The 15734-nt window shown below is 37.1% G+C and overlaps 3 protein-coding genes across 4 annotated transcripts; 1 reads left to right on the top strand and 2 right to left on the bottom strand.

Annotated features, from left to right (window-relative positions):
• Nucleotides 1–4537: 4537 nt before the first annotated feature.
• On the top strand, nt 4538–6658 carry LOC141393911 (probable ATP-dependent RNA helicase DDX55 homolog). Its single transcript, XM_073967531.1, has 3 exons — nt 4538–4737; nt 4802–5197; nt 5266–6658. Exons 1-3 carry the CDS (start codon nt 4636–4638, stop codon nt 6580–6582), a joined length of 1815 nt encoding a protein of 604 aa, XP_073823632.1. The 5' UTR covers nt 4538–4635; the 3' UTR covers nt 6583–6658.
• Nucleotides 6659–7561: 903 nt separating this feature from the next.
• On the bottom strand, nt 7562–11219 carry Mcm2 (DNA replication licensing factor Mcm2). Of its 2 annotated transcripts, XM_073967509.1 has the most exons (5): nt 11071–11219; nt 10660–10919; nt 9558–10592; nt 8396–9487; nt 7562–8333 (listed from the first exon to the last, which is right to left on the bottom strand). In XM_073967509.1, exons 2-5 carry the CDS (start codon nt 10663–10665, stop codon nt 7812–7814), a joined length of 2655 nt encoding a protein of 884 aa, XP_073823610.1. In that variant the 5' UTR covers nt 10666–10919; nt 11071–11219; the 3' UTR covers nt 7562–7811. The 2 variants fall into 2 exon arrangements, with proteins under 2 accessions (XP_073823610.1, XP_073823620.1); XM_073967519.1 differs by lacking the exon at nt 11071–11219 and having other exon boundaries at nt 10660–10973.
• Nucleotides 11220–14871: 3652 nt separating this feature from the next.
• mRpL51 (mitochondrial ribosomal protein L51) lies at nt 14872–15582 on the bottom strand. The gene has a single exon (XM_073967296.1). It carries the CDS (start codon nt 15479–15481, stop codon nt 14942–14944), a length of 540 nt encoding a protein of 179 aa, XP_073823397.1. The 5' UTR covers nt 15482–15582; the 3' UTR covers nt 14872–14941.
• Nucleotides 15583–15734: the final 152 nt, after the last annotated feature.

The raw sequence follows: 15734 nt of genomic DNA, 5'->3' as shown, positions 1-15734 counted from the left end.
AGAGAAGTCTCCCTTGTCCCGTATGGGATGTTGTGGAACAATGTTTTTTTTTTTTTGTTTTGATGTTGCAGATGTTATCCGAGGCGCAAAGTCATCCAAAGCGCTTGGACCTGACGGAATTTCTATGGTAATGCTCATGGTACAATAATTTGGAAGGTAGGTCAGGTTAAAATAAATTGTGAAAAACAAGGCCTGGGTGTATTTGCTTATTCTGTCAGAATTACCATAACTGAATATGCAACAGGTTGTACTGTTTATTTGATATTTTGGAACATTAACTAAAAACGCGAAAAATGAATGGGAGGCTAAGTTTTCTTAACAGAGTCAGCTTCTGTATATGTTCAAATGTTTGTTTCATCACAATGTTGTAATAAATATAAATAGTAAATGTTGTAATAACAATTTTCATTTCGACTGAATTATAATATGTATAAAATATTTTGTCATATTTTTCAAAACCATACACATACATACACAATTTGTTATACTGATTTGAAAGAATAAGCAAACCAATAGAAAAAAATTTTAATCAGCTGTTTGCTATGCCCTACCTTCTAATGATTCTACCATGGGTAATGCTAAAACAGCTGGATGATAGAGCTGGCAAAAAATCGATGGCACTATCGATAATATCGATTGTTATTTAAAAATTCAATATCGATGGATAGTTTTGCCTATCGATATTATCGGAATAAAAACCCCTAACCTGAAATCCATTTCGCTGTTTTTCGGTTATGTGTGTGTAAGAAAGTAAGTCCGTAGTCACACGTACACATTTTTCGGTAAAATAAAATGTATTTTTTTACATTTTTTATAAAATAAAAGCATTTGTTTATTCTACTTTACATTTCTGTGAACTATTTATGCATAATTTCAAGAAAATCATTGACATTTCCGCCATTTTCATCTCCAAATTAATGGCAATGACAACTTAACGATAATATCGATAGCAATCGATATTTTAAAACATTATATCGAAAATATCTAATGTTGGGAATATCGATGGTTTGCCAGCTCTACTGGATGACCCAGGAGTCGAGTTTTTAAGCAAGGTCCTCAACTTATCGCTAGCCAACCTAATAGTTCCCGATGCCTGGAAGATGGGCAGGGTGGTCCCGCTGCTGAAACCTGGCAAATATGCCAGTAGAGGTGAGTCATATAGGCCGATTTCACTTCTATCGCCTGTAGCAAAGATACTCGAGGCATTACTCCTCCCAGCATCATAACGTGTTATCCAGTTGCGGATCATTAATACGGATTCCGGAAGCAGCATAGTACCACAACAGCACTACACGCCATTTCCTCATATATTGGACGAGGACTCAACCAGGACAAACCATGTCACAGAACAGTGATGGTAGCATTGGATCTGACCAAAGCGTTTGATACGGTCAGCCATGCTAGGCTGTTCGAGGATATCGGGAATACTACCCTCCGGCATTGACCGAAACGCTGGGTTATCAACTATTTGTGTGGTCGCCAGTCATACGTGGAATTCAGAGACGGGAAGTCCAAACCCCGTAGAGTGAAGCAGGGAGTCCCCCAAGGAGGGGTGATATCTCCGGAACTGTTTAAGCTCTACCTCTCTGCAATTCCACGCCATCCCGACGGCATTGAGTTAATTACGCACGCGGATGATTGTACACTCATGGCGTCAGGTCCCAACATCGGTAACGTTTGTGACAGCCTAATTGCCTATCTCATTGATCTTGTAGAGTTTTTCCACGCGAGGAATATGAAAATATCCACCACTAAGTCAACAGCCACGCTGTTCACCACATGGACGACGCAAATGAAGCTAACACTGAATGTGCAGGTCGACGGTGCAATTATTCCGACCTCAAACTACCCCAAAGTCCTAGGGGTCACATGCGATAGCATGTATAAGTCGTCCCAGCATACTACAGTTATCTGCGAAAAGCTGAGAAACAGGAACAAGGTCCTAAAGTCCGTAGCCGGCAGCACTTGGGGTGCGGTTAAAGTAACCTTGTTAACCACATACAACGCGATAGGTCGGTCTGTGGTAAGCTATGCGGCGCCAGCGTGGTTTGCTAACGTAATTGATACGCAATGGGATAAACTACAAATCTGCCAGAAAGCTGGCCTGAGAACAGCTACAGGGTGTCACCTCATGTCTGCAGTGATCCATTTACAAGTGGAAACCAATATCCTTCCTGTGCGTCGACACAACAGGATGTTGACGATGCAGTACTGGTGGATATGCCTGAACCCCCCAGGCAAATTAGGGACGATTATCGAGATCTGGAGAGAGAGGTCCAAAGATATAAAAGAGAACCTCTAGATCAACGTACATACCACCCGTGGCAGCAGAAGAACAACAGCTGCCAAGACAAACGAGAGTCGTGTTGGCACAACTTAGATCTGGTTGGTGCAGCCAACTCAATTCTTACTGGGCCAAGATTGATGACACGCGGAATATCTGCCCAGCATGTGGCACCAGTCCGCATACTACGCAGCACCTGTTTAACTGCCCAGCCAATCCGACTAACTTAACTCCACTCTCTCTTTGGACGAATCCTATTCAGGTGGCGTCCTTTCTGAACTTGGAGCTGGAGGCAGAGCCGAATCAATAAAATAAAGACTTACATGTACTTATAGAAGCTGCTACAATAACAACAACACACTGTTCCATGGTAGAACAAGAAAAGTTAGCAGCAATACCCAGCTGATTGAACAGGACTGTAATGCTAGTGTCAAATTCCATACGACATTTTATATATTTCTTTCTATGTTGGATGCATGGTACAATAATTTGGAAGGTAGGTCAGGTTAAAATAAATTATGAAAAACAAGGCCTGTGTGTATTTGCTTATTCTGTCAGAATTACCATAACTGAATATGCAACAGGTTGTACTGTTTATTTGATATTTTGGAACATTAACTAAAAACGCGAAAAATGAATGGGAGGCTAAGTTTTCTTAACAGAGTCAGCTTCTGTATATGTTCAAATGTTTGTTTTATCACAATGTTGTAATAAATATAAATAGTAAATGTTGTAATAACAATTTTCATTTCGACTGAATTATAATATGTATAAAATATTTTGTCATATTTTTCAAAACCATACGCATACATACACAATTTGTTATACTGATTTGAAAGAATAAGCAAACCAATAGAAAAAAATTGTAATCAGCTGTTTGCTATGCCCTACCTTCTAATGATTCTACCATGGTTGGATGTATATTAGGGATATATGTATATTTTTTGAAGAACAAATTTATTCATCAGAAAAAAAACTATTTCCCATAAAGACTCCTTCATATCATTGACATGTAACCTCCTCCAGGTCCGAACGACATGCCGCACACTAAAACACTGCTTATAGAGGCGGTACAATAGTTGTTAATATGTGTGGTATTTTGTTAAACTTGAAAATAATAATGCCCTAATAAATATGTGCTTTTTTGTTTTCAAAAGCAAACGATTTAAACAGCTTCTTCTGCATTTAGTGGAATGATATGAAAACATTCAAATTGAACATCTAACGAGATGTCATTCATGTTTTTCAAAATATTCGATCAAATGTGAACAATTATTAGTTTTTTAAATTCCAATAATTTATAGACATTTCCTTATTTTGTTTACATGTACGTTGACACTAACGTTTACAAACAAAAACAAATTACTATGTGGTTGTTGTTGAGTTGTATTTGTTGTAGTATTTACTTTACCTGGTTTGTTCTACCATGACACTGTTCATAACGTGTACGACAGAAATGAGGCTCCCCCTGAACATGCTAGTCGATGGTGTCCAGATTCTGACCACCAACTACCCTATAATATTGGGTGTACGGTTTGCAACCAGATCAGAAGTAGGAATAAAGTTCTAAGTCAAGGGTTTACGTCATATTTACATTAGAGGTTTAACCTTTTTATGAGGATTTATATGACGTATATGCAATGGAATTGACATTTGAAATCAAGTGGATTGACTAATAGTACGTTTATATATAACCGGATTAAACAAACCCACTGGGTTTCAAATCTCAACTCACTTGCGTATACGTCAAATAAATCCTCATTAAGAAGGTTAACCCTGCAAAAGTCTATAATATAAACATGGCCTAAATCAAATAATTTTTAATTTTAATGATTTAGTCAGGTTAAGATTTTTTCTGTAACATAGGTGGCCTTTAAGGCTTGGTTACCAAAATATGAAATAAATTAAAATTAAATCATTTATATGTAAACCAGGGACGAGCTTCTTTGCTTAGATCGTATAGTGAGGGCGCCCACTGAGTTGTTTTTGCATTTGCTTCTCTCTCTCACGTACAGTGTAAATGAATGAAAACAAACAAAAACATAATGTGGTTGTTGCTTTTTTCACTAATACGTTCATACATGTCTTCGCTTTGGTTGTATTTCTGTGGTCGTCGCTGATGTAAACGAACCCCCATCATTAACGGTCAAAAATCAAAAACAAAATCAGACTTGCCAATAGAAATGACATTTCATTCTGTTCAATGTTCCTTGAAATGAACCTCGTGGGATTTAAACGTGTTGGCAACACTTTGTTACACGTGAGAAAAACCAAAACAAAGCACTCAAAACAAAACTGGCAATTGGATTCGTTGGACGCACGCAAAATATTTTTATTAAAAAAAAGAAATAATGTCACGAAAAAAATGGACTTCCTTGGATAAACCACCATTATCAGAACCTGTACTAGAGGTTATACGGGATATGAAATTCGAACTAATGACTCCAGTTCAGGTAAGCTAACAAGACTTCATTTCTTCCTTCATTTTCAAGGTACGTTTCATCCTGCCTTTATCAGACAGCAACAATTCCACTACTATTGGCGAGAAAAGATGTGTCGGCGGAAGCGGTAACAGGTTCGGGGAAAACCTTAGCATTCCTTGTACCCCTTTTAGAAATGTTACAGAGGCGTCACAACGATACACCATGGCTACCCAAAGAGATAGGTGCCTTGATTATATCGCCAACAAGAGAACTGGCCATGCAAATATCAGAAGTGCTGGATCGTTTTCTACAGCATGAAAAGTTGGGATTTCTACGGCAACAGCTAATTGTTGGTGGAAATTCCATTGAAGATGATATAAAGTCATTGATAGCAAATGGACCCAATATATTGGTGTGTACACCGGGACGTTTGGAGGATTTGTTTCAGCGTAAGAGTAATTTAAATCTAGCAGCAAGAGTTAAAAGTTTGGTATGTTTCCCAAACACGACCCACCAAAAGCCTAATTAAATGTATTACATTTTCAAATCTTCTTACAGGAATTGTTGGTGCTAGATGAAGCGGACCGTTTATTGGATTTGGGTTTCAAGGCAACCATTAACAATATATTGGCCTATTTACCACGGCAAAGACGTACTGGTCTGTTTTCAGCCACACAAACCACTGAAGTAACAGATCTCATCAGAGCTGGTCTCCGTAATCCTGTTTTAGTTTCAGTAAAGGAAAAGTCGACCATCAACACTCCGGTGCGTTTACAAAATTTCTACAAAATTGTCGAGGGAGATGAAAAATTCTTAGAGCTTTTGCATTTTCTCAAGTCGTCACATGCCAAGAATAGTAAAATAATGATATTTTTCCCCACCTGTGCCTGTGTTGAATACTGGAGCGAAGTAATGCCACAGTTTCTCAAGGAACGTGTTATACTTGGCATTCACGGTAAAATGAAAAACAAACGCAAACAAACAATAGAAAAATTTCGAAAAGAGGATAAAGCCGTTCTATTGTGTACAGATGTTCTGGCGCGTGGCTTAGATGTTCCGGAAATTGATTGGGTGATACAATGGGATCCACCATCAAATGCCGCCAGTTTTGTACACAGAGTAGGTAGAACAGCACGACAAGAAAACTATGGCAATGCGCTAGTGTTTCTATTGCCAAATGAAGATGCTTACGTTACGTTTTTAAAGATTAACCAAAAAGTAGAATTAAGCCAGATGGAGGACGAGTCATGCAACAGGGATCAGTTACAACCGACACTGAATAAACTTCATAAATTGCAAGCAGCCGACAAAGGTCTATACGATAAAGCAGTAAGGGCTTTTGTCTCACACATCCAAGCGTACAGCAAACACGAGTGCAATGCAATTCTACGTTTGAAAGATGTAGATTTGGGTAAAGCTGCAACTGGCTATGGTTTACTGCAAATGCCGCGAATGCCTGAACTTAAAACACTTAAAGCTGACAACTTCATTGGTCCCACATTTGAAGTGGATATCACAAAGTTAAAATATAAAAACCCCCAAAAAGAAATGGCACGCTTGGAGAAGGTAAAGACATACGAAGAAACAGGACAATGGCCGGGTAAAAAGAAACACAAAAAGGCCACCGAATCTTGGGAATTGACGAAAAAGGCAAAAATGGATGCCAAAACGAAAAAGGAATTAAGAAAAGCCAAAAGGCAACGCAAAAAAGCCGATGAAGCAGCCAATGGGCCAAAGACAAAGAAACGTAAACCACAGTATACCCAAGAAGATCTGGATGAATTGGCAAATGACTTGCGTCTGTTCAAGAGATTAAAGAAAAATAAAATATCCGAAGAAGATTTCAATAAGGAAATGGGATTGGAAGACGATTAGGGGAAAGCAGCATAGAGAGTTGTGTAGATAAGTTTTTAAATAAGTAAATAAAATGCCTACAAATATTTTGTAAAAATTTATGCTATTTATTTTGTAATTACACAGAGTTTACAATTCCCAGTTGTAATGGCTTTTTATGATATTTTACCGTGTTCGATACTAAGCATTGTGCATTTGTTTCGAGTAAAAAAGTAGAAAATCTGGATCGCGGGAAGTGTGTTCCTAGTTCAGCTATCTATATAAATTAAAATCCTTGACTTTTTGGGTTCATGTCGTAAGCTTTAAGTCGCATAAACCGTATCTTGCAACAAGAAATCAAAAAGGATTCTGTATGCGCAGCCGACTTTCAATATGAAATCTTTAGTGCGGGCCAAACCTTACAGATATCCAATTTGTAGCTCAATGATATAGGGCCTTTTCTTATCGCCTAGTACGAACAGTATGTCAAGCACAACACCAGTCACTTGAGGTTTACCTGAAAATATTTGCTAACAATACGGTATGTTCTTAATGTGTTGAAAAAAAGCGATATCGTCAGGCACGATATTTTTGCATATTGTTATAGTGTTAACTGAAAAAGAATTCTGTCTTCATTGCATAAAATAACTATTTTGGATCTTTGGTCAGCTTTATACATCAGTTTAGAGCTTTAAATTGACTTGGTTTTTGTTGACGACATACAGCGGCTGACTTCCGTATCGTCAGTTGCTTTACAAATGACTGAAAATCTGCCAAGTATTTCTCAACGCCGTTGCGTTATGATAAAATACGAATTTTCAATGCAGGTAAAAATGTAGTTGCATTTTCGAGGAACAATTTATGAGTGTGCAACTGAAATATTTTGACGAAGTTTAAACAACACAAAGCAAATGACGATACTGAAGTCAGCCAGCCTTTTTGATGCAGAAGTAGAGAGAAGTGCATTCTTTGCTAAGGAAGTTTTCATGTCTAATGAAAGAAAAAATTAATAAAACAGCGCTTTTAAAATATTATTTTTTATTCGCTTTTATTTGGCCAATTTCGGTTTATGAATCCTATACTAAATAATGATTATTTGAATGTAAAAACATTTGCGAAAAAACGATATGTAAAAAAACAAGAATGTATAAAAAAACAAATTTTGATGAAACCTATACTGAGCTTATGTTTTGTATATGTATGTATATGCGCAGAGCTTATTCAAAATCAAACTTAAAAATAACAAATTTAGTGGATACGTTTTCCCCGCCCTAAACTGCAGCTTCCTGGACAATCTGTAAAATGATACGTCTCTTGGGATCATATGAGAAACCATTCTGCTTAAAGATTTCCGATTCATAGAACGGTTTCAAATTGAAAATATCCAATTGTTTGGCACGTTCCATTAAATCGCGCTCCATAATTTCGACATGTGTCGCTGACGGACCATCTTTGCAGCGTATATAGGCCAATTGATCCAAAGTAAGTTGACGCAATATAAAGAATAACAGTTCGGAATGGTCCTTTTGGAAGGCCAAGTACTTCTGGAAAGTGGCACGCATTTTCTTCATGACACTGAATTTTTGGGCCTCGATAAACGATTCCAACATCATACGTATAGCCATACTAACGTCAGCTTCAGTTACGGTTTCTCGTAAATGCATTCGAGCATGGGCCTCCGCCATACGTATAACACTCTCAATGTGTCTCACAGTAATTGGCAGAGATCCCGTGGCAAATGATTCCTGACGCAGTTGGGAATACATTTTTGCAATTTTGTCCTCATCAATGTTCTGTAAAAATAAAATAATTAGAAAACAGTTACATTGAAGTGCCGTCTTTTCTTTAAATTTACCGAAATTTTTGGTCTTATATTCTCCTTGGAATACACAATATATTGTCTCAACAGTTCCTGGGGTATTTCACTGACATTATTCGCTTGCGAATCCTCTATGTCAGCCTCACTTGAAGGATGATGCTTGATGTGTGAGTTGACAACAAACTTGGCCAAATGCTGATCTTGCATTGGATCAAATTCATCCTTGACCACACACAATACATCAAAACGTGACAAAATGGGTTCGGACAAGTTAACATTCTCCGAAAATGTCATTGACGGGTCATACCGACCACCAATTGGATTGGCAGCTGCTATAACAGTACATCTAGCTTGTAGTGAAGTTACTATACCAGCTTTGGATATAGAAATCGACTGTTGTTCCATGGCTTCGTGAATAGACGTACGATCTTGATCGTTCATTTTGTCAAACTCATCAATAAGACAAACACCCTGATCGGCCAACACCAATGCTCCCGCCTCTAGTGTCCATTCCTTAGATATGGGGTTGCGTCTAACGTATGCAGTTAAACCCACCGCACTTGCACCTTGGCCAGTTGTGAATACAGCACGAGGAGCAATCTTTTCGGTATACTTTAAGAATTGAGATTTCGCTGTTCCCGGATCGCCACAAATCAACAAATTAATGTCACCTCTTATTTTATGTTTGTCTCCGGGATTTTTAGCTTCGCCACCAAACAAAGCCAGAGCTAAAGCTCTTTTGATGTATTCGTGACCATAAATTGAAGGGGCCATGGAAGCTATGATACGATCAGCAATGCGAGGATCTTTGCTCAATTTTTGGATAGTAGCAATGTCTTCATCGGTCAATGATTGTACAACCTGTTTACAATCCTTTACAACAATGTGATTGGCAATAATGACAGTGGCAAACACTGGGAAACCTTGATCAGTGTTTAAGGAACCATCATAATTGTTGGTGTATATTCCAGTAACTTCCAACTCATCACCTGGCTTACACAGATCACAAAGATCTGCCAATAGAATGACATCTTTGCTGCGAGGAATACGACCAGCTGGAATTCGTCCAGGAGACTCTTGAAGCGTAATTTTTTGATAATTCCTGTACAATGTTTGTTCCATGTTAATCTGAAAGTAAAAAACACCAGTCATTTAGAAAGAAAATACATATAATAAATAACCAACAAAAGGCACTCACCGAAAATGGACCTGTACTTTGACACTCAGGACATGATCCGGGTTTAACCTCAGAGTTCTGAGACTGTACAAATGGACCCAAAACATAGCCGCACTTAACGCAATCATATTTAATCACAGACAACTGTGGCAAAACACCTGTGGTCGCTGTAACTACACCCAATGTTCTAACCAACTGATTCAAATGCAATTTACGGAAGGTTCTCAATTCCTCAATCAAGGGCAGCTCCGAAATGCGAACATGAATTTCTGTGGTAACACGTTCGTACGTTGGGAAAATTGACAACACCATATCTTTGGCCACCTTATCAAAGATTTCCAACATTTGGAAAGGTGCTTCGGGCAAGAAGTAGGCCAATACATGCTCCTTGTTGGCCAAATCAGTATAAGACACAACGAAAGAAGATTTGTTTTGTTCGCACATACGACGTATACGATCACGATATGTGTATGCACCACGTTCATCAACAAATGTACGGAGGAAGGATTGGAAACGATTAGCAATTTCAGTACGTGGACCCAACATGCTAACCCATTCTTTGGTAGAGTGGCCTTTTGTATCTTCCAAATTTTCAATGGACTCAACCATTTCGGTGTCTTCCACCTCGCCGGCTGCAGCTTTTTCACCAGCTCTTCTCTTTGCCCTCGGACCAACATCATCCTCATCATCACTTTGATCGAAACCCAGATCACGATCATCTCTGTGTATTCCCTTGGCACGATCACGGCGACGCATTTCAGCTTCGGCCGCCAAACGTTCACCCTGTGACATTTCAGAGTAATCCTCTTCATCATCCAACATGGCCGGATCATAGTGATCCAATTCTGGCATTGGACGATAGTCATTTTCCATATTGTCTCCAAACAGTTCCTCTCCATCTTCTTCCTCCTCATCGCGTACTGTTTGATCACCCAAAATTTCATCTTCATTTTCAAAGGGCTCGAAATCTCCGACAGGAGAGGTCATGGCAGCGCGCAAATCGCGTCTATCAGCAGCATCGCTTGGAGTAGCTGGTGGCGGTGAACTTGGTAAGTCCTGAGATAACACAAGCATTTTGTTAATATTTTACAAAAGTAACAATAATAAATCTATGTATACTTACAGCCATCTTCTTCTTTCACAATTCAAATTCAACAATAAAAACTTAACAATAACAAATATTTTCAATTTATTCCAGAAGATGTGCGTCGGTACTTGGCCTGCAATCACCAAACGGAGGACAATGAATGAAGAATGTTGCAAATAATTTGTTGTTTATGCACACGCAATTGTTTTGGCGGGTAACAATGTTGTTGTGGCTGTACACAGAGTTGATCGCATACCGCAGAGTTGTATGTCCCGGGCCACACTACAGTAATTTCACTGAAATTTTGATATGAAATTATGCGTCTCTAGATCGACGTCCATAGTAGAATAGTAGTAACCCCCTGTTTTTGTAACTTATTTTTGTTCGTTCGTCTATATTCGTAATAATTTAGGCATCCATAGTTCAGCCCCCAGAAGACATACATACCTAATGTTTCGTATACACGTTCACTTAAAAATCAGCGCTCTACATTTGCGCTAAAATTTGACAATTCGTGTGAGAAGAATAAAAAATTTTACAAAAACAGGGTATAACTAGGCGTTTACACCAGACAGTTTGTCTTCAAATACAACTCTGATTTACTAACACATACATACATTTGTCGTTTGTCTCCCAGCTGTCCATCATTTTTTCATAGACAGTAGGGTTAACAAATTTTTGACATTTTGTGAAAAAAGAAGTGAGACGACAATATAAATGTGTTGAAAACAAAAGAATAGGTACAAAAACAAAATATGTGAACGGAAAACAAAAAGAAATCTATGATTTTCATTCATAATTTTACAACTGTTTTTTCAGTTGTCTGGACGCCTACGTCACAGAGGCAAGTTTTGGGTTTTTGACAATCAATACATGAAGTCAACTGTCCTGTCTTTTGTAAACGCAGGGTAAAATCATAAAATTGCTGTAGTGGGAATTCGATTTAAGAACGCCTAATTTCATGAAATTTTTTAATGAAATTTACGCTAATGACCGGGACTAAGAACGCCAAAATAAATGGAAAATTTAGTATAAAAGTTTCAGCGTGTGGCTTTAGAGTCAATAAACTCGATAAGCAAAGTCAAATAGTCCCGGTCCACACTAGCGTGAATTTCATTAAAAAATTTCATGAAATTAGGTGTTCTTAAATCGAATTCCCCACTACAGCAATTTTATGATTTTACTATACTATGAAAGTCGATCTAGAGACACATAATTTCATGCAATTTTTTCAATGAAATCACATTTGTAAATCCCGGTTCACACTAGAGTAAATTTCATTAAAAAATTTTATGAATTTTATGAACTGAGGCTTGCTGTAAACAGAGTAGTTCGTTACGTATATGGAGTAAATCGGCGTGTTCATATTTCACCTTATGTGGTAAAGTTTTTAGGTTCAACATTTCCAAATTTTATAAAAGTACGTCTGCTTTTATTTTTTTACAAATTGGTTAGGAACCAATGCCCCCGATTCTTGGTGTCTTCCTTTAATTTTTCTATCTTTACAAGGTGTAATCAATTAAATATTTTGAATGCTGTTCATCTTATGGATACGTCATTTGAAGTAAGAGTAGCTCGAATTTTTAATATCTTGCCCAACGATATGAAAGTTTTCAATGTTTCCCCGACAACTTATGCAAAACGTCTTATATGCCACTTAATTTTTTTCTCCTACTTTTAATGAGTTTTTATGTGATCGTTAAAAGGTTTTGTCATTTTTACCCCAGATCTCACATTCTATATACATAGATTAATTTATTATATTCCTCATTGTATTATTCTGAATTTTAATCATACAATTGTCAAATTATTTTTTGTGAGTAGTGATAACATACAATGAATTGCTAAATTTAATTCATCTTTTTTGGCCCGATGGCTTTGAATTAATGTTCGGTTGTTAAATAAAATAAATAAATAAATTATGTGTTCTTAGGCCGAATTCCCCATTACAGCAATTTCATGATTTTACTCTACTATGGAACTCGATCTAGAGACGCATAATTTCATGTTACAATTTCAGTGAAATTACTCTAGTGTGGCCCGGGACTTACTTTGCTATTGTCTTGCCAATACACAGTTGGTCTGTTCCAGTACTGCAAGAATCTACGAATTTTTACTATTTTTTTCGATAACATAAAGGAAAAAATGTTATCGTAGTAAAAAATAGTAGCTTCTTGCAGGTTCTGGAACAGAGCAAGTGTGTTCGTTTACTCAACATTTGTACAAATTGTTACTGGATGTTGTTCGTTTACTCTTCAGTTCAATGCAAAAGACCTAGCCGATTACTAGAACTTGTACAAATTTGTACGAATTGTTGAGTATACGAACACACCTATTTGGTGTGTCTTTTTACTTACTAAATGTTGCTGAAACAATTTTTTCGGCAACTTTTCCTTTATATAACTGTCAAAATTTGAAACATTTGTAATAAGCTGTGTCTGGTTACCCTAAAATTTGTAACAATTTGTACCAATTGTTGCTGGAAGTCGTCTGTTAACACAAAAAACCAGCAAAAGAGAGCGATTCGAGAGAGACATTTTGACAGTTCTTTCACTGAGAGCTTGCAAATTCTTGCTGAACAAATTTCTTCTAGCAAGCACTTGCAAGCTCTTCTTCTTCCTGAAAACAATCAATCAGCCGGTTTTAGTTTTTTGTTGATTTATGTTTGTGAACATTAAAAACAATTTTATTGTGGAAATAACATAGTCTAATTGTATTGTTTTATGGAGAACAAATTTGTAAAGTGGAAAAATACTTTTTTGTTTCATTTTCTTTTTTATTTTTAATAAAATACAACGTGTTTGCTTCCTTTGTTGGCGGACAAATTGTTCTGTTTTGGCAAGTCAGCTGATTGCTTGCTGGTTTTTACTGGGAAGGTGTCTGTTTACTTTTTACATTTTTCTAGCAAAAGAGAATAAAAACCCCTTACTCTCTGAGAAAGTTCTTGCTGGACAATTCTTGCTGGGAAAGTAACCAGACAGACTTATAATTTGCAGAACCTGCAAGATGCTACTACTTTTTACTACGATAACATTTTTCAATTTCAATTTCAATTTATTTTCATAAATGGGAACCTAGCCCATAGGGCCAAGAGCGGTTCCAAAAGCTACAAAACATACACTACTCCAAAAGCTTAAAACTAACAATACATTAAATTTAATAGTCTTAAAATTCATTAACAGGATGTAATTAAAGAAAGTATGAAGATCTGTTTAGTAAATCAGCTAAGCAATATTAAAAATAAGGAACATAAACAATCATAACAAAAATTTGTACTAGTCGAAAAATTATTAATCTTCAAAATCACTCCGATTGAAATATTCAAATAACTTCCTTTTATAACAGATTAAGGAGCCACTGAATGTCTTAAGATCTTGCGGTAAACCATTGAACACACGGGCAACCCGTACCTAAAAGGATTTTTCCAAAAAAGGGGTCAAACGCGGTATATGAATTTGCTTATTCCTCTCCGATCTACTAAAAACATCGGAAAAAATAGTAAAAATTAGGAGATTCTTGCAGTTCTGGAACAGACCAATTATTACAAATTATCGAGTACGCAGACACACTTATTAGCTCTGTTCCAGAACCTGCAAGAAACTACTATTTTTACTACGATAACATTTTTTCCTTTTTGTTATCGGAAAAAATAGTAGATTCTTGCAGTACTGGAGACCATAAAAGTTGTATGTACTTCGACAAACATATGTTCTGTTCCAGAACCTGCAAGAATCTACTATTTTTTACTACGATAACAATTTTTCCTTTATGCTATCGGAAAAAATAGTAGAAATTAGTAGATTCTTGCAGTACTGGAACAGACAAATAAATTATTACAAATTATCACGTAAAAAGACAAAGCTATTTTTTTCACTGTCATAAGTTTGGGTTCAACTTTTGGTATTTTTGGGACACTTTTCTAGCAACAATATTCTGGAGCCTGGCCAAATTAAAGGCCTGGGTACGAAAGAACCCGCTGGCCGTCGGATTGACAAAGTGAGAAGACTAACTGGTATTCTATGAGAAGACCTATGGGACCAACAATTCTTCTCACACTGATGGTCGTTGGTTCGATTCCCCGCCAGGCAACATCAAACATTTTCAACGGTGATGTTGGCGACATTTCCTGAGTATTTCAGCCATGTAAAACTTCTCTACAAGTGGTGTCTTAGGACACGCCGTTCGGACTCGGCAATAAAAAGTAGTTCCCATATCATTGAGTCAATATGAAATAAATTTGGCAATGAATCGGTTGTTAACAATAACAAAATTTATTCATAATTACCAACTTAATATAACATTAAATGTACAGATTAATTTATTGTTTAGAGAAGCCAGTTTTCGTTTTACGATTTAGGAATTTATACAAATACAAGATACGTTTTTCCATTTGACGCCATTTAGTGGGACGGGCCACAGGAGCAACGGTTTTCGATAGGATTTTACGTTTTCGCAACAGTACTTGATATTCATTGCCGGAAACACCACGCAACCATGATGGCACTGAGTACAAAACCTTTGTAGGATGTAGACGATCATTGCCTAGGATGTCGATATAATCATTTTGGCCAAACAGGGCCCGCTTAGTTGTCCAAGGGTTCTTGGGTCGATAAACAGGCATTGGCAATTTCTGACCATTGTCCAAGTGGGGCAAGAGGCCACCTTGTAAGATGTTATCTTTATATCCATAACGACGAACTGTTGGTCCTCGTGCTCTCTTCTCCTCCCAAGAAAGTTGACGGCTATTGACAAGTGTGGTTCCGTTGATTAGTGGTGTTGTTGATGTTCTCATTAATGAACTTGAGGCCTGACATATTCTGTTAAATGTTGTCTTTATTCCATTTGTTAACACGGACATTTTTTTCAGGAGAAATTAACTTTAATAAATTAGATAATTCCAATGTTTTTCTCCCTTGCTATCAATCACACACACACTTTTATATCAATCACAATAGGTTTGCGGTAAAATTAGGGATACCAAGTCTAAAAAAATCAACTTCGATGGTTGTAAAGAAAGTCGAAAACAAATATTTTAGTTTTCACTTTCGACGCTATATACAAAAGATAAAAATAAAACGCCGTGTGCAATATAGCTTTTTCTCGGGTTAACC

Source organism: Musca autumnalis, unplaced genomic scaffold, assembly GCF_047663935.1.
Source record: "Musca autumnalis isolate F117 unplaced genomic scaffold, ASM4766393v1 scaffold_1, whole genome shotgun sequence".
NCBI lineage: Eukaryota > Metazoa > Arthropoda > Insecta > Diptera > Muscidae > Musca > Musca autumnalis.
Note: the sequence above shows the minus strand (reverse complement) of the source record. Positions and strands in the feature narration are given on the sequence as shown.